The following is a 19,581-nucleotide window of genomic DNA, read 5'->3' on the forward strand; positions in this document are numbered from 1 at the left end:
TTAATATTAAGGTTACTTCGAGAATACACAACCGCTGTGTCCTACGGTTTCCCTTTAGGAATTCAAATGCCCTATTGTTGGTGCAGTGATAGTACGCTGTGCCTGTTTCAAAGTCTGCTGCGCATCAAAAATAGCACTTGAATTAGCATAGATGATTTGCATGCTAGATATATTATGGAGATATCTAGGACTGTATTATTCAGTCCTGGAACATTGAAATGAAAACCAATCCGTTGGAATATCATGAGCCATTCAGTAGTGTCTAACATTACTGCCATATTGTTGCAAAATTCCAGTAACTTTCCCCAAAATTCCCAAGGATTCCAGGAATTTTCCACCCAGGATTTCAGGAAAGCCACGTAATTTTGGGAAAGTTAATGGAATTTTTCAACTATGTCTGAGTCAATGAAGTGCAGTGTGGGACTCACATTTCATTAGGTACGTAACTGGAGAGTGGAGTCTGATCAGTCCCCTGATCTGGCTAACAGGTCACATTCCGCAGAGCATTAACATGAACACTCCTATTGACTACTGACACAACGTCACATAGGACTTCACGGACTAATGAGAGATAAACACTGGCCTTACAACCACAAGGTACTACTACCTACCAAACACAGGACTTATACACACTGTCTACATCAACTAGATGACAACATTCACGAGAACCAGGTCAGCAAGCTTACCTCGAAATCATATTCCCACTTGCCAACATACTACATGAGAGGAGAACATTTTTAATAAATGGGGAATATTATGGACTGCAATGTGCACAGGGCAACAGAATGAAGGCTATTGTTCAGGAGTTGAACAGAAGCCCAACTCCTGACATGTAGCACCATCTGGTGGCTCAAAATAATCATTACGTTTTTGACAAAGACCTTTTTTTTATGTATTAGTACAGGTGTGTCATTATACATATGACATCTCTTCCAATGTAATAATAGTGAATAAATTACTCTGGACAATCAGTGTGTGGCAAAAGCATCATAATCCCAGTTTACAACCCTCCTGTCATGACTTACACAGTATTATACAGGGGGAGTCTTGGTCTTACCTCCGCGTCATACTCAAACATCTGATTCCCCTTCATTTGATGACACTTCAGCATGACCACAGGGCCATGGGGACGAGACACGTCCAGACATAGGTCATCTGTCCGGATCTCCTTATCAGCCGTGTACGAGAACACCTGGCAGAGAAAACGAGACGGTCATATACCTAGTAGTATCTCTCCGAAGCACTATTCGCACAGGATTAGTATTACTATAGAACGTCGGTTATGTCATTATTACCCCAGCACGTCCGTTTTTCCAGTGGACGATTCGGACCGGGATTCGTTTTTTACCAAACTGCCCCTGTGGTTATTTATTTCTTCCTCGTTCACAATTGACCGTTATGACGGAAGCCTGGCGGCTCTTCTAGGTGTGGAGATTTTTCAAATGTCTAGGGATAGCCTAATATTGCCCTAATCGCCTAGAGTTTGGAGAAAGTCAAAATAATAATGCATATCAAGAAGAACCATGAACTGTGCAGACATTTGATTACCCGACGGACTTGGCAATTTATCAATTCATTCATCGTCCACTTCATCTTTCAAAAGATAAGTATCGCACTAGGAAAGTTGATATGTGGCTAAACAGATCATTCGTCTGTAGGCTACGTGCATAGCACTTTGTTTTAAACATCAATTTGTTCCCCATGTTCTTAACCAAACTGGGTGCAGCAACTGTTAAACTCTGTAATATCCCTCAAAACACAGGGATGACGATTTGCACGGGGTAAGTATTATCAGAGAACCTGGGAGTTTGCCCGAAAACAGTAGGCTTTTAGGGCTGGGATAATAACCTTCCTGCCAATAAAAAATTACTGACATGGCCGATTTGGACGGGACAAATTCTGGTAACTTCCCAGAATTCAGAGATTTTTCCTGCTAATTCCCTCCTGATTCAGTGAATCTTCCAATTTGGATTTCTGGAAAACCTAGGAATTTAGGTCCATAGCTCTCTCCTCTGGGAAAGGTCCATAGTTCTCTCTCTTCTTTCTGCAGTCTCCTTACCTGGTTCCCACCCATGCCATGGCAGTTGAAGAAGCCAACCTTCTCGTTCTCCTTTCTGCCCATGTTGTCCACACACTGGTTTGTTTCAACATTTCTGATCTAGGGGTAGAAAGGAGCATAAAAACATTGGATTCATAATTACCATCCTTCCATCCACCCTGGCATATTTACAGCTAACAAAAGCCACCGTTGATAAAGGAAGAAGAAATGGCGTATCCTCTCATCAAACACTGCCACTTCATTTCCAGGTGTCAAAATGAAAAGCACCTGCGTCTTTTCTCTGTGGCCCAGATGTCAAATCTAATTAAATATTTACTGTTCAATAAAACAAGCAATCCAAACTCATTGCCTATATTTCACCAGTGATGTAAGTCATAATTAGGGACCTTGCTTAGCATAGCAAATGGCTACATAAATCTGTGGTGATCTAAGTATTCCCACAAATTCCCACCCCAAATTATTATTTAATGAGCCATCTAATATCTAACTAATATACTCCTAGAGCCTAGGCTATACACTAGGTGTTGTACAACCTGCTTACTATGCAGGAATGGTATTGTTCCTAATGAAATTATATAAAAGCTAATGACTGGGGATGTTAAAAGTGGGATGTGTGCTATGGAGTGAGTCAATCAAGGAGCAGACGACGGGAGGGTAGGAGAGGGGAAGGGAAGACTCAGGGTGCTGCTGCTGCAGTTCCATGCCATAGACAGCTTTTACTGCAGTACATTGGATGCAGGCTGTAAAATCCTCAAGCCTCAGCAGAATTCAACTTGGGGATTACAACCTCATCTCTCCAAACTCCCAACCGGTCACATTATTTGACATGCTCACTATCAATCGTGGCATTTTTTATTGGCATACTGTATGTTATCAAGACCATTCCTCTCTTTGCCTGGTGCTAACCTGTTAGCTAGAATGTTGTTCGCCAACTCTATCCTGTGCTTGGGTTTGAAACCACAACTAAACAAACGCATTAGGTTATTTATCGTCCAGTTTCAATGTTTGGAATATCCAGGTCCTTCTGACTCACTTTAAAGAGAAGTAGGACTACAGTCTTATGATATCAAACGGATGACCTGCACTGAAAATGACACCCTATTCCCTACGGGCCCATGTTAAAAGTAGTACACTGTATAGGGAATAGGGTGCCATTAGGGATTTATCCAGGGTCATGAGAGGAGTATCTGAAAGACTTCAGATCTGAAGGCTATTGTCTGAAAGACTTCGTATCTGAAAGACTTCATACTTCACCAAGTGAGTAGTATCTCCTGGGGATCTGAGAGTCGGGGTAGATGTTCTCCAGGTACCAGGAGAAGGGTTTGCACTGCAGAACTTCACGTAGGGTCTTACGAGAGGACACATCTCCATAGTCCACCCGGGCCACACCTGCAACACAAACCAAGACCAGGGGCCATATGTATCGAGCATGTCAGACTGGTAGTGCTGATCTAGGATCAGTTTTGACGTTTCGATTAGAATGAATGGACAGAGGGGACCTGATCCTAGATTAGCACTTCTACTTTGAGATGCTTGATACGTACAGCACCTGGTTCAAGTACAGAGACACATGCATTGAAATATCAGCAAAAGACAACAAGAACCCTTACTGCTTACACCCAACACCCTTTTGGTTGGTGGGTGTGGCTGCAATACCAATGAATTTAGTGTTCCGGTATCTATTGTCTGACTGCACCGCCAAAGCTGTACACTAGAGAGACCCTCTCCATCATTACATGTTCAATGGCTGCTTCTAGTCTAGATTATCAAAAGCCCTGCACTTCAATTGTCAAGGTTATGTTTGCTGTTATAGCACAAAGTGCCATCCTTAGAGGAATGTGAATTATTGGAGAATGACTAATAATTGTATCAACAAAGTCAAATAATCCGTGCCAGATTATTGACTCACACCCAATTTAAGACTTCCAAAAAACATCCTGCTTGACCCTTTATTAGCCCACTGCAGCAAAGGGTTAAAGAGACTGTGCTAACATCGGTTTTATTTTCAGCATAACCATTGTTGAGAGAAGAGCCCGCAAGCCCATTCAATTCGACAGGCGGGAGGTTTGAATTTTTTTTTTAAAAGCCAAAATGTTATTTTGGGTTAAAAAAACACTCCAGGCCACACTTGAACATCTAAGAATGCACTGAACAAAAATATAAATGCAACATGTAAAGTGTAAAGTCCCATGTTTTATGAGGTGAAATAAAAGATTCCAGAAATTTTTCATACGCACAAAAAGCTTATTTCACTCAAATTATGTGCACAAATTTGTTTACATCCCGGTTAGTGGGCATTTCTCATTTGCCAAAATTATCCATCCACTTGACAGGTGTGGCATATCAAGAAGCTGATTAAACAGCATGATCATTACACAGGTGCACCTTGTGCTGGGGTCAATAAGAAGCCACTGTGCAGTTTTTTGTCAAACAACACAATGCCACAGATGTCTCAAGTTTTGAAAAAAAAAAAGGCATAGGTTAAGTCCTGAGATTACAGACTAGTACTAAAACACTTGAAGTAGGCATTCTAGAGTTAAGTCAACAAGTTACTATGTCATTGTGTTTACTTGATAGCTACCTACACAAATAGCTAGCTAGAACAAAGTGTTAATAAGATTTTAATTTTTTTAAAGCAATACAAATAAAAGTGAGTGTCCACCAGAGCTGTTGCCAGAGAATTTAATGTTAATTTCTCTACCATAAGCCGCCTCCAATGTCGTTTTACAGAATTTGGCAGTATGTCCAACCGGCCTCACAACCGCAAACCACGTGTAAAAACGCCAGCCCAGGATCTCCACATCAGGCTTCTTCACTTGCGGGATCATCTGAGACCAGCCACCCGGACAGCTGATGAAACTGAGAAGTAATAAAGCCCTTTCATGGGGGAAAACTCACTGATTGACCGGGCCTGGCTCCCCAGTGGGTGGGCCTATGCCCTCCCAGGCCCACCCATGGCTGCGACCCTGCCCAGTTTTGTGAAATCCATAGATTAGGACCTAATTCATTAATTTCAATTGACTGACTTCCTTAAATGAACTGTAACTCAGTAAAATTGCATTTTGCATTTAGATTTTTGTTCAGAATAGATAGAAATGATGTAGAAATGATAATGGACCTATATATTTTCAAATAACTGCCCTTTTTTGGTCCCGGAAGCAAAAAAACATTTGTCCACTCCTGATAAAGGGAATAGAGTGCCATTTGTGATAAACACTAACAGTGGAGCTGCCCTGACCTGATCATCCCGTTATATCCTGGAAGAGCAGACACTCAATGCCGACCGGATACTGCGAGTATGCTTTTTCCGGAATCACTTAGGGTACTGGGCCCCCCTTGACTCCTCAGAAGACAGACTAAAGAGCATTCTGGAAACCTGGAAAGGGTGCCTTTCATGCAAAATGTAACTAGATATTGGCAAGGCACTGCATAAATCTAATCTCATAACTTGGCTCCAACATTACTTGGATACTCAGCTGCCAATCTCTTGCCAATCGTATTGCATCGCTAGGCTGTGGGGACAACATTGTCTGAGCTTCCCATGAGATCATAAACAGCAACAGTCTCCCTTGAATGCGTGAACGCAATTTCCGGAAATCGTCAGTCGAACATCTTGAAAGATACTTAGTACAGCACTATTCCAATGAATAAAAGATCAAAGTGTGGAGAAATGCAGGTGAACATAACACAATGCCCTGCCTTGTTTGGCACGTCCAGAGTAGCGTAGAAACTCACCAGAAGACGAAAGCAAAGAACAGTAGAGCGAAGACATATTGTACTTGAGACTCAATGACACCAGGAGGAGAAGCAACGTGAGCCAGAGTAGGAAGGTCAAATATAGCAAGATACAGTACTGGAAGCTACAATCTACCCGCAATATGAAAGCGGATCTACCCCCCCCCCCCCCCTAAAATAAAAAATACCAAAAACAAACAAATATATAAAATGAATATACATATATATTTTTTAATAAGATACTGTACAGGTTGCATCCCTTTCTAACCATTTTGCTACATATCCTCTAGTTACAGAGCTCAAGGCGTACAGTACAAAGGAGAAATGACCCTGGCCTGAAAAACATACAGTAATGAGGAATTGGCTGTGAAATATTCCTCTAAGACAAGCGATAGGTCTTATGGTGCCTTACATGCATAGTATTGGTATAGGAGGCTACACTAACCAATATAGGCCAATACTATGTATTCTATGCATGTAAGCAGAATAATAACAGTCACGAGGTGAATGCAAAACGACAGGAGATGCCTATTTTCAGAACCCACACACTTATAGACGGGTTGCGCGCGCATTGATGTGGCCGGAAGGCGTATGTTGTTACGATTCCGAAGGGTCAAATAGCTAGCAACAATGATACGAAGCTGCCATATTGGGAATTGTAGTGGGCTCCTTTCAACTCGTTGTATAATTGTTATTGATACCTTGTCTTGTTTTGACTGATGTCATGTTTATTCTAATATGGCTCAAATTCTCTAGCTAGCTAACCAACAACTGTAACAATGCATGAGACAACAAGCGCTCATTGTGCACCTGTATTTATGTTTTCAATAAACATTTCGAGACTAAATATAGCCCAGCTATAACATTTGGTTCCTTGGGTGTTGTGGGAGCGTACTGTACGTTTTAGTTTTGGTTCTGGGAACTAAGACGTGCGTTTCCTGACGAGCAAAACTGAACGTTTTTGAATTGTTCTAGGAACAGAAGGGAACATTTCACCTGTTCTGGGAACGAGGCATTTTTAGGTTGCAGGGAGGATCTAAAAAAGTTTTACTATGGTTCCCTGAAAGTTTTCCTGTGAGGTTTAATTAACATTATAAGATGGGATATTATAGGTTATTTGAAGGTAATTAAATAACGTTCTGAGAGCATGTTTCAATAAGACTTAATAACACTGCTAGCTTAGGTTAACTGTGAACTCCAAGCACAGATAGGACACATGGAAATTCATTTGCTTAGGCTTTGATCATCCAAACACATTTATTTTCTATTGTGACATGCCATCATTGAGCTGGGCATCCTGCACAATTCCCAGAACGTTGTGGGAAGGTTGTATGCAAAACAACCAAAGGACAACCACGCTCTCACCAAGCTCTAAGATACATATGGTTCTCGATACATATGGTTCTCAGAACATTATGTGCTAGCTGGGAGTCTACATGTCAACAATCTTAGCCAACCCAGTCTGTTTTGCCCCATCGCTGCTGACACATCGTTTATTTTGGCTAAAAAAACAACCAGTCTATACCCAACATGATAGCTAGAGGCTGATTTCACAATTAAAGTACATGCTCGGAGCTGAGCGATTTACACCTAGACCATATGCATTGCCACTCCATCAGACCTGGGTTTAACTACTATTTGAAATATTTTACATCGCTTTAGTCTCCCTGGAGTCCCAGGTGGGCGGGGTTTTACATTTTCCAATAATTATATTGGTTCCATTGCGCCAGGAAACTCCCCACTGGGCACACACTCGTTGAATCAACATTGTTTCCAACATGGAATAGACGTTGAATTGACGTCTGTGCCCAGTGGGTCCATCAATCCCATTTTAAGTATTTTAAATCATTTCAAATAGTATTTGAACCCAGGTTTGCATTCCCACCCGCTGAGAGACAAGAGGTTAAAACGGAAGCGTGGTAGCGTACCTGGTGATATGATGTAGAAGAAGTCTTTGAAGCCGTCCATCCACACCTCGGCCAATCGCCTGTTGTTCTTGTTGATGACTTGGCCCGTGCCCCCAGGGAAGCTGTAAGGGGTGGCCTTCCGGAACACATGACCCACGTGGGAACATGTTATAATCTCCAGCGAGCCGCCACACTGCCAGATCTGCACATACAAGTGGTCACACACACATGTGGTCACACACACACACACACAATCATTGTCATAATAACCCGGCAGAGCCCTCTATTCTTAACCACTCACCCTGAAAGACATCTCCAAGTTCTCTCCGCCCCAAATGTCCATCCCTGGATCGTATGTGCCAATTTCTTCAAAATATGTCCGATCAATAGAGAATAACCCTCCAGCCATAGTAGGGGTTCTGCAAGAGAAAAACAATGAGAGTGGATAAAGAAACACATTTTACAAGAGACACCTATCTTACAAAGTGAGAAACGGATCCGCTTACAAATAATCAATATCATAAAGTAATATTGCTGAACAATATTGTTTGATGGACAGGATGCCCAGCTGGTCACGGGTGCACCTCAGCCACGCTCAAGGTACTAAACGATATCATAACCGCCTTTGATAAAAGACAGTACTGTGCAGCCGTCTTCATCGACCTGGCCAAGGCTTTCGACTCTGTCAATCACCGTATTCTTATCGGCAGACTCAACAGCCTTGGTTTCTCAAATGACTGCCTCGCCTGGTTCACCAACTACTTCTCAGATAGCCTGTACACCGACTACTTCTCAGAGTTCAGTGTGTCAAATATGAGGGCCTGTAGTCCGGACCTCTGGCAGTCTCTATGGGGGTACCACAGGGTTCAATTCTCGGGCCGACTCTTTTCTCTGTATATATCAACGATGTCGCTCTTGCTGTGGGTGATTCCTTGATCCACCTCTACGCAGACGACATCATTCTGTATACATCTGGCCCTTCTTTGGACACTGTGTTAACAAACCTCCAAACGAGCTTCAATGCCATACAACACTCCTTCCGTGGCCTCCAACTGCTCTTAATAACCTGTTATGGCTGCACGCTGAATATTGAAAAAACTGGAAAATGTGTGCACATTTTCAAACGGCCTCCTAAGAAACTTTTTATTTTCCAATATGCATATATTTACTACTGTTGGATAGATAACAGTCTGTAGTTTCTAAAAAGGTTTGAATTGTTTCTCTAAGTCGAACAGAAATATTTTTACAGCCATTTTCCCAGCCGAATTGAGTTTCCCAAAATGCGATGTGTCTCTTTAAGACCTTCTCTATAAAAGGCCATTTGACTTGGGACCATAGGGACACGTCAGAGGCGTACGTCAGACTGTAATGCGGAAGTGAGAATTGAAAGGGGTCGAATATCTCGTCCCTGGACTGAATAACAGAACTTCTTGTGAGACCTGCGCAGTTAAAATAAAAATCCGGGCGCGAAGGATAATTTGATCTCGGCTTCTGGAACAAGGTAGATAACTTTGAATATGATGCCTGACTACGATATTATTTGCTACATGTCACAAAATCATCCTAAAGGTTGTTTTTTCAATATACTTTAATTATATTATTGCAATTTATTCTGGACTTTAGATGTGAAACGACGGAAGAATTTTTTGAAGAAACGCTTTCTGGCGCAGCAATGCTACCGTGCTAGCTAACCAAAGAGGGAAATCATTCGTTCTGGAACCCAACTAAAGACTCTACTGGACATTGGACCCCGTTACAACATTCTGATGGAGTACCAAGAAAGATAAGACCCAATTTGGGATGCTTTTTCATATATATGTCGAACTGTTGAATGCTAACGCTGCTAACTATGCTAGGCTAGCGCTTGACTAGAATCAATGCTGCCTTATGCTAGCTTATGATGTTAGCTAATATAACGATATATTGTGTTTTCGCTGTAAAACACTTCAAAAATCGGAAATGTTGTCTGTATTCACAAGATATCTGTCTTTCATTAGTTATCCACCATATGTTTTTCTGAAATGTTTTATGAGGTGTAATTAGTAGCCGACGTTGGTGTATGTATTTTCTCTGGCTACTCCCGGCTGGATTCAGACTGTAGCTATGTATTAGCATTTTTGGGTAGCATCAATGTAAAACAGATTTATAGCTAAAATATGCACTTTTTATGAACAAAACATAGATTTATTGTGTAACATGTTATATGACTGTCATCTGAGGTCGTTTTTTCTGGGCTCTTTAGGTTGGTTTTAGTTTATTTCGGTTGGTTGTGCATGCTACTTCAATCATAATTCATACTTCATAATCATAATTCATACGTGTCTGTCCACTTTTGTATTTGGTGGTGAGCTAACATAAATATATGTGGTGTTTTCTCTGTAAAACATTTAAAAAATCGGACATGTTGGCTGGATTGACAAGATGTTTATCTTTCAAATGCTGTATTGGACTTGTTAATGTGTAAAAGTTAAATATTTTTAAAAAATAGATTTTGAATTTCGCGCTCTGCAGCTGTTGTCATTTTCGGTCCGAGGTCGGGCTTGCACCCCAAACAGGTTAAACGCTAGTAAAATGAAATGCATGCTTTTCAACCCATCGCTGCCCGCACCCGCCCGCCCGACTAGCAAAACTACTTTGGACGGTTCTGACATAGAATATGTGGACAACTACAAATACCTAGGTGTCTGCTAGACTGTAAAATCTCCTTCCAGACTCACATTAAGCATCTCCAATCCAAAATGAAATCTAGAATCAGCTTCCTAATTCGCAATAAAGCATCCTTCACTCACGCTGCCAAACATACCCTCGTAAAACTGAGTATCCTACCAATCCTCGACTTTGGCGATGTCATTTACAAAATAGCCTCCAACACTCTACTCAGCAAACTGGATGCAGTCTATCACAGTGCCATCTGTTTTGTCACCAAAGCCCCATATACCACCCACCACTGCGACCTGTATGCTCTCGTCGGCTGGCCCTCGCTACATATTCGTTGCCAGACCCACTGGCTCCAGGTCATCTATAAGTCTTTGCTAGCTTAAGCTTCGCCTTTTCTCAGCTCACTGGTCACCATTACAACACCCACTCGTAGCACGCGCTCCAGCAGGTATATCTCACTGGTCATCCCCAAAGCCAACACCTCGTTTGGCCACCTTTCCTTCCAGTTATCTGGTGCCAATGACTGGAACGAATTGCAAAAATCGCTGAAGTTGGAGACTCATATCTCCCTCACTAACTTTAAGCATCAGCTATCTGAGCAGCTTACCGATCGCTGCAGCTGTACACAGCCCGTCTGTAAACAGCCCATCCAACTACCTATCTCATCCCCATATTGTTTTATTTACTTTTTCTGCTCTTTTGCACACCAGTATTTCTACTTGCACATCATCATCTGCACATCTATCACTCCAGTGTTAATTTGCTAAATTGCAATTACTTCGCTACTATTGGCCTATTTATTGCCTTACCTCCTTACGCTATTTGCACACACTGTATATATACTTTTTCTATTGTGTTATTGACTGTATGTTTGTTAATTCCATGTGTAGCTCTGTGTTGTTGTTTGTGTTGCACTGCTTTGCTTTATCTTGGCCAGGTCGCAGTTGTAAATGAGAACTTGTTCTCAACTGGCCTACCTGGTTAAATAAAAAAATAATTTTAAAATAATTAAAAAAATGTCTGGGGACAGAAACTCTGCTTTAATTTGCTTTGGAAATAAGACTGCAAGACATGATTAATTGCCTAGCTCTTTTTCAAACAAATGTGCACTTTGGACACTACCATTTCACACACAAAAAACCTGACCTAGACTGACAATCTCAATGCAAAATGACTATTTCATTGTTTGATACACTCTCTGCCATTTTCATTCTGCTAAAGAGAAGCAGACAGACACAGCTAGGGGCTTGGAGATGACTATCTTCTTTTAAGACAATGAAAATCGGATTTCTGAAGCACTGAGGGACACCATCATCATACCACGTTGTTGCTCTGTCCAATAAAATATCATTGATGGAGAGGTTTGTCAATATTTTTTGCAGCACCAGCTCCATTGATGTATTTTTTTGTATTCCAAAATGAAACTAGCTACACCACGAAACTACAACTATATCTGTATCAAATAACAAAACAAAAACATATAAAAACATTCACCTCGCAGCTAAGTCAGTACTTCACAGAAATGCAATCTATCTCTATCTCCAAATGATGCAGCTTTAACAGCTATTCGAGAAGAGGGCTTCTAAAGAAATCCACACCAATGATGTCAGCTCTGCGACTTCCCAGCACGACAAACAACCTACTCTCAGCTGAAATGATAACGCTAGAGCGAATATGTGTTGTCTTACGAGTCTTTTCAGTAAACGGGTCTTTAATGTTACTGTCCTCCACTACATTTTGTTATTGCTCCCCTCTAATCAGGGACTGATTTAGACCTGGGACACCAGGTGTGTGCAATTAATTGTCAGGTAGACCAGCAGGGTCCGGACCTCGTAGGGTAAGAGTTGAGCACCCCTGCTTTATAGTGCCCTACTTTTACAAAAGTAGGGCACTATAAAGGGAATAGGGTGCCAAATAAACTCATTTCAACTCGGGCACAGATAAAGGCATATACAGTATGCGTCTTGTGTGTACCTGAGTGGTAATGTCCTGTCCCCTTTGCGCCTGTCCATCTCTCTCTGAGGCACGGGGTACCAACGGAAATTCAGCTTCCAGTTGAATCCTCCGTAGGTCATGTCTGAGCCTGCCATGTATTCAAACGTCTCGTCGCTGATCACATCGATTATAGGACATACCACAGATCTCCTAAACAACCATGCAGAGAAAGATAAGGTATTCATTTGACAAGAAATACATTGACAGCCTAAACAACCACGGAGAAATCGAAAGCATTCATTTTACAGGAAATAGTGAAAGAAAGCCCTAGATAAATGACATGTGGAATCAACTTCAGAAAATTACTTTGTAGAACTGTGCAGTCTCGACAATTAATTCACTTTCTTCCCTTAAACCCCAAAACTTTGTGTTATTCCCATTAACAATATTCCACGTCTGGTTATATTAAACTGCTTGGCTGGCAGAGCCAACAGCATTAATTCATCCACAAAATAAATAATAAATGAATAAATAATTTACAAAGCTAATGGTGCCATAACTGTTCATTCTTCAGGTGAGCGCCGAGACAAATAGCTAACTGCTGACCATGTATTTCTACAGGCATTATCCCCAGCTTCATTATGAGTTTATTTCAATATTAGTAAATCATCGGCTGGTCCATACTCATTATAAACATATCCATTAGGATAACAACACTGACCGGAGGTAACATATTGCTTCAGTGGGAAGCTACTTACAGTCAAAGGAAATGGAATATATGCATGTTGATTATGTTGACAATGACAATACAGTATGGATATATGGCCTCAGACTGTTTGCTTCAGTAGGAGTTTTACAGTAAAGCTGAAGGCAACCTTAAGGTTGCGTCTCAAATGGCACCCTATTCCCTAGTGCACTACTTTTGACCAGGGCCCATAGGGCTTTGGTCAGAAGTAGTATACTACGTAGGGAAATAGGGTGCCATTTGGGACTCATCCTCTAGGTGCTGCAGGGAATTCATTCAACGCATCCCCTTCACTCAGCATCCACTTCACTTCCTGGTCTAAATCTAATCAGTGTTTGTGCACTTTTATGCTCCTGCACATACTTTTACACATCAATAAACGTGCAGGGTTATAAAAGTGTAATGGCTCTATAATATAATCTCCTCGGTAATACAAAACTAATTTCTGCCTGGCACCTGAGGCAAAATGGGTAGATGCCTGACACCAGATAAGAGAGATAAGGGGGGAGGGGCAAATACATTTTCAGTCCATCTACAATGTTTCCCTTTTATGTAGAAGGAACCCTTCACCCACCGAACAAGCAAGTGCAATCCTGAAACAGGATTAGAATAATCACACCAGTACTTCATTAAAATACCCACGATTCCAAATAATAGGATTTAAACCCTACTGTCACTTAAAATAGCCATCATCAACTGACTCAGTGCAATCACATTCTACTCTATCTACTACGGGATAAAGAAGCGACAGACAGCATTGTGACAAAACAATCTGCCACTCAGCTATGGCTGCCTTTGAAAAGGGGCACAGAGCTGTCACGGGCATTGGTGTCGTTGTCTGCTATAAAGTCGAGCTAGTGTTCTACCATTAACGTCAGATCAGTTTTCAGATGACACAGAAGACAAGCGGAATGCTAATGAGTTAGCATCTCACTGAGGCAGCGGGAAGAGAACAGAGCAGAGATGATCTGCTTTGTGCAGCAGCACCCCAATGTCTATCCAGTACCGTGTGTTCCATTTACATCGAGAGGGGTGATGGTGAAGCTCCTTACCGGTCCTCTTTGATCCTGGCCAGCAGAGGCTCCAGCCAGCCCACTGTGCATTCACAGTGGGCGTCCAGGAAGGTGATGACCTGTCCCCGCGTGGCAGCTGCCCCCCTCAGCCTGGCCCGGATCAGCCCCGTTCGCTGCTCCATCCGCAGGACCCGCACGGGAACCTCCAGGGTCCGAGCATAGTTCTCTAGCTTCTTTCCCAAGAAGTCTGACAGAAGAGGACACATCAGAGAGGACATGTTTCAAACGCCGAAATAACTTAATCGTTTGGTGTTTTTCCGCATTCATTCACAGTTATCAAGGCAAGGGCCGATTTTCTTTCAAATGTGGTATATTATTATCCTTCAATACAAAGAATCGCATGGTTAAACAGACTTGTTTCAAACTCCCATAGATCTTCATTGCGCAGTGTTGTTTTTCCTATTCATTTACAAAGGGCCGATTTGTCTTTCAAACTTTGTATCTACCACATTTAATGTGGTAGATATTATCACACAATACTAAGAACTGCATGTATTAATCCCAGAGTGACCCTTTAAACTCAGTGAAGCCAGTTAGTTGATGGTTTAGGTTGCACCCAGCTTCAGTACCTCTCTCACTGGCGTCGTCCACCAGCAGGATCTCCTGCAGCAGGTGGCGTGGCGAGCGGTTGATGACACTGTGGACGGTGCGGAGCAGGGTGCTCCACGCCTCGTTGTGGAACACGATCACTATACTGGTGTTGGGGAGATCGTCCGCGTACACCTTCGTCTTGCAACTGATGGACAGACAACAAGAGCTCTGGTTGAGAGGTCAAATATGCTGCTACTCCTGATGCTTGTCTAGAGTAGAGTTCTATCAACAGTGAGCACAGTTGTGTGACATGCGTGTGGATGTAAAATATATGTGGCTGACATTTACCTCAGAGCATTGTAACAAAATGAACTGCTTTCAAACAAAGCCAAAGTTGACAAGACTTAGTATATGCTGCACCAGTGTTTCCCCTAGGATTTTTTTCAGCAGTGGTGGCAAGGGTGCATCGCTTCTAGACGTTAGCACAATGACATGCTAGCTTTGCCCATAGATTTCCAGTTATTGATTCAATGACTATTCATTTAAAAGCTCATCTCAGCAGAAATTACATGAATATAGCACCTTAGAGACTGCTGCCCTATATACATAGACTTGAAATCACTGACCACTTTAATAATTGGAACACTAGTCACTTTAATAGTGTTTACATATTTTGCACTACTTATTTCATATGTATATATTGTATTCTATTCTATATCTATATGTATTTTAGTCTATGCCGTTCTGACATTGCTCATCCAAATATTTATAAATTGTTAATTCCATTCCTTTACTTAAAATGTGTGTGTATTGTTGTGAAATTGTAGCATTTCGCTACACCTGCAATAACATCCGCTAAACATGTGTATGTGACCAATAAAATGTGATTTGATTTGAACACTGTGCTGTGCTAAATGGCATGCTGCTCCACACACAGAGACTGTGTCCCAAATGGCACCTTATTCCTTATATAGGACACTACTTCTGACCAGGGCCAACATACAGTGCCTTCAGAAAGTATTCACACCCCTTCACTTTTCCCACATTTTGTTGTGTTACAGCCTGAATTTAAAACAGATTACACTGCCATTTTTGGTCACTGACATACACATAATACCCCATCATGTCAAAGTGGAATTGTGTTTATTGAATTTTTTTACTAATTAATTAAAAATGAAAAGCTGAAATATCTTGTGTCAATAAGTATTCAACCCCTTTGTCATGGCAAGCCTAAATAAGTTCAGGAGTAAAAATGTGCTTAACAAGTCACATAATAAGTTGCATGGACTCACTCTGTGTGCAATAATAAAGTTTAACATGATTTTTGAATGACTACCTCATCTCTGTAACCCACACATACAATTATCTGTAAGGTCCCACAGTTGAGCAGTGAATTTCAAACACAGATTCAACCACAAAGACCAGGGAGGTTTTCCAATGCTTCACAAAGAAGGGCACCAATTGGTAGATGGGTAGAAATAAAAAAATAAACTGCTCTGGGATTCCACCATGAGGCCAATGGTGACTTTAAAACAGTTACAGAGTTGAATGGCTGTGATAGGAGAAAACTGAGGGTGGATCAACAATATTGTAGTTACTCCACAATACTAACCTAAATGACTGAGTGAAAAGAAGGAAGCCTGTACAGAATACAAATATTCAAAACATGCATCCTGTCTGCAACAAGCCATTAAAGTAATATTGCAAAACATGTAGCAAAGCAATTCACTTTTTGTCTTGAATACAAAGTGTTATATTTGGGGCAAATCCAATAGATTACTGAGAACACTCCATATTTTCGAGCACAGTGGTGGCTGCTTGTAATCGTTAAGGACTGGGGAGTTTTTTGGGATAATAAAACCTAGACAAAATCCTAGATGAAAACCGGGTTCAGTCTGCTTTCCACCAGACACTGGGAGATGAATTCACCTTTCAGCAGGACAATAACCTAAAATACAAGGCCAAATCTACACTGGAGTGGCCTAGCTACAGCTTCGACTTAAATCTACTTGAAAATCTATGGTAAGACCTCAACATGGTTGTCCAGCAAAGATCAACAACCAATTTGACAGAGCTTGAAGAATAATGGGAAAATCTTGTACAATCCAGATGTGGAAAGCTCTTAGAGACTTACCCAGAAAGACTCACAGCTGTAATCACTGACAAAGATGCTTAAAATGAGATATTTTTGTATTTCATTCCAAAAAAAAAAAAGAATGTAATAACATGTTTTCACTTTGTCATTATTGGGGTTTTGTTTGTAGGCTGTAACACAACAAAATGTGGACAAAGTCAAGGGATATGAATACTTTACAAAGGCACTGTAGGGAATAGGGTGCCATTTGGGACGCAGTCACATACTCCCAGAGATACAGACCAAAGGCAGGGCAAGCCTGTCATGTAGTGTAGATTGTAATGTTAAATAAAGTATGAGGAGGGTGCATTAAAGATAGAGAGGAAGCAGCCGGGTTGGAGGTGGGAGGTGACAGGAGGCGACAGGCGATTGGAGCGGACAGTAGGTTTATCCCATTCACCCCACTACGGGTGACAGGACAGACTGACAGAATGGGAGCACCAGGGTAGCTAGCTACTAGCCACTGAGCGATCATCTTATTTCTTTCAACCACTGCCTATTACACCCCACGACAATATCTCTCTCTCACAGTCTTGCCAAGTGGATTTCTTTAATAACGTTCCAAGGTGTACTGGCGAGTTTGAGGAGGATTTTGAGATGCAATTAATACGATTCTGCAGCTTGGCACTCTCTTGGGGTGAAATAAAATCAATAGACAGCAGATCTAGATCTATTGTTCGTTCGCTCTCCATATTGTACAAATTCCTCATTATAAACTGGGTGGTTCCAACCCTGAATGCAGATTGGCTGATATCTGTGGTATGTCAAACCGTATACCACGGGTATGACAAAACATGTTGGTAACCAGTTTACAATAGCAACAAGGCACCTCAGGGGTTTGTGGTATATGGCCAATATACCACGGCTAAAGGCTGTTCTTACGCACGACGCAAAACGGAGTGCCTGGATACAGCCCTTTTATACTGGCCATATACCACAAACCCCTGAGGTGCCTTATTGCTTAAATATACCGTATGACTAGCTCATTAAAGTGGAATTCATAATTAGCTAAATCTACCCAGCATTAAACTTAGCACAATCCTGGTACATGTGTGAAATGGAGTGCGTGCAGTGTTCACATATATCGAAAATGTTCCTTTTTTTGTGATCACTTTTCATATAAAATGTTAGAGCAATGTAAACCCCATGGGGGACAGTTGATTTTCGAGGCAGTAGGTAATATATAAACAATATAGACAATGTTCACAGTATTGGCATATGCTTTACATTTACATTTAAGTCATTTAGCAGACGCTCTTATCCAGAGCGACTTACAAATTGGAAAGTTCATACATATTCATCCTGGTCCCCCCATGGGAATTGAACCCTGGTCCCCCCGTGGGAATTGAACCCACAACCCTGGCGTTGCAAGCGCCATGCTCTACCAACTGAGCCACACGGGACCATATGCTTACATTCTCCGCATCGTTTTTTATATTGTTGTATTGACAATGTTCCTATTTTCAATACCACAAAGAGCACATTCTAAAGAACAGTTGACAAAGAATGTTCTGCAGGAATATAGGAACACGAAATCACTGGGCAGTCTCCCGGAGAAAAGACTTTCTCTAGATCAGCTGCTCAAGATACATGTGGATCATATTTCACCCAAATTGCTCTTTGGGTTTTCATTATCCAGCTCAAGTAGGTCTTGGGCGACAGTAAACAAAGCCCTTCTCCCATTCTGACTGTCATGGCTGAAGTAAACACCCGAAGACTGTGATGGATCCAACACGGACAAATAATCTCTTTAAGTCTAAAGTTCTTCAATTAGAGCAGTGGTGTCTGGTGGCACTTTGGAATCGGATGACGGCCTCATTGTAATCGCCGGAACGGAATAAACGGAATGGTATGAAAAACATCAAACGCATGGTTTCCATGAGTTAGATGCCGCTCCATTTATTCCACTCCAGCCATTACCATGAGTCCTCGTCCCCTCGCCAGCCACCACTGAATTAGAGTATGTTACATCATGGAACGAATCCTGAGGAGTCCGAGGACTTAAAAATGGGTGAGGCGCAGTGTGAAACGCTTAATATCTCCTTTCATTCTGTCCTAATGGGTCGTTTTAATCAAAGTTAACAAATTGGTTCATTCCAGACGACATCAAATTGTTCTGTAAGACCTTAGTTATTTGGTAGACAGTCTCTACTCTACTCTCGCTAGTCTCTCTCAGAAGTTTCCAGACTAAAACAACAACTGGTGAAAAAGGCAAGAAGTAGATCCAAAATGTCAGCCCTTTTGAGAACCGGAGCATGTTGCGAAGTGAAGTGGAGCTATTAGGGCTTCTGAGGAGTAGTGGGAGAAGGTTAACGGGTTGTTAAAGTGGGTGGTGTGTGTAGTGCCGAGTAAAGAGGTCAGCGGTGTAATTCACAGTGTGTGTCTGGGAAAAGGCCAAGTTCACTCACCCGTCCAGTCTCACGTCCGGCAGACTCCTGTTGAGAGCAATCATGTCGCTGGCCATCAGATTGAACTGGTTAATCTTAAAGAGCTCCTTCATTTTCTCTTGCTCGTCCTTTGCGATAACCACCGCTTTCCCCATCTCCCCTGGGCCCTCGTGGGCTCGCGACATGACTGCTGCAAAACAATAGGGGAAAACTCTCATATGCAGATAACATCTATGTTGCATATTTTATACTTCGGTGTAATATTTTATATTTCATTGTTATTTCAATGGAAGCGGGAGGTCCAAACATTCAACTTCAGCTACTGAAATCTAAAAACTCTCATATGCAGATAACATCTATGTTGCATATTTTATACTTCGGTGTAATATTTTATATTTCATTGTGATTTCAATGGAA

At 41.7% G+C, this 19,581-nt stretch overlaps 1 protein-coding gene across 3 annotated transcripts in view; it reads right to left on the reverse strand.

Moving 5' to 3' along the window:
* The window catches only part of LOC129821337 (polypeptide N-acetylgalactosaminyltransferase 13), a 61,214-nt gene that overhangs the window by 21,705 nt on the left and 19,928 nt on the right, over positions 1-19,581 (reverse strand). For 2 of the 3 annotated variants that reach the window (XM_055878910.1, XM_055878908.1), the window contains exons 3-11: positions 19,186-19,354; positions 14,682-14,848; positions 14,092-14,299; positions 12,334-12,504; positions 8,003-8,120; positions 7,723-7,903; positions 3,309-3,448; positions 2,060-2,158; positions 1,058-1,192 (exon numbers count right to left, since the gene is read on the reverse strand). In XM_055878910.1, the coding sequence (XP_055734885.1) occupies positions 1,058-1,192; positions 2,060-2,158; positions 3,309-3,448; positions 7,723-7,903; positions 8,003-8,120; positions 12,334-12,504; positions 14,092-14,299; positions 14,682-14,848; positions 19,186-19,354 (1,388 nt within the window). The remainder of the gene's footprint in view (positions 1-1,057; positions 1,193-2,059; positions 2,159-3,308; positions 3,449-7,722; positions 7,904-8,002; positions 8,121-12,333; positions 12,505-14,091; positions 14,300-14,681; positions 14,849-19,185; positions 19,355-19,581) is intronic. The other variant, XM_055878909.1, reaches the window with a different exon arrangement.

Source organism: Salvelinus fontinalis, chromosome 23 (assembly GCF_029448725.1).
Source record: "Salvelinus fontinalis isolate EN_2023a chromosome 23, ASM2944872v1, whole genome shotgun sequence".
Classification (NCBI taxonomy): Eukaryota; Metazoa; Chordata; class Actinopteri; order Salmoniformes; family Salmonidae; genus Salvelinus; species Salvelinus fontinalis.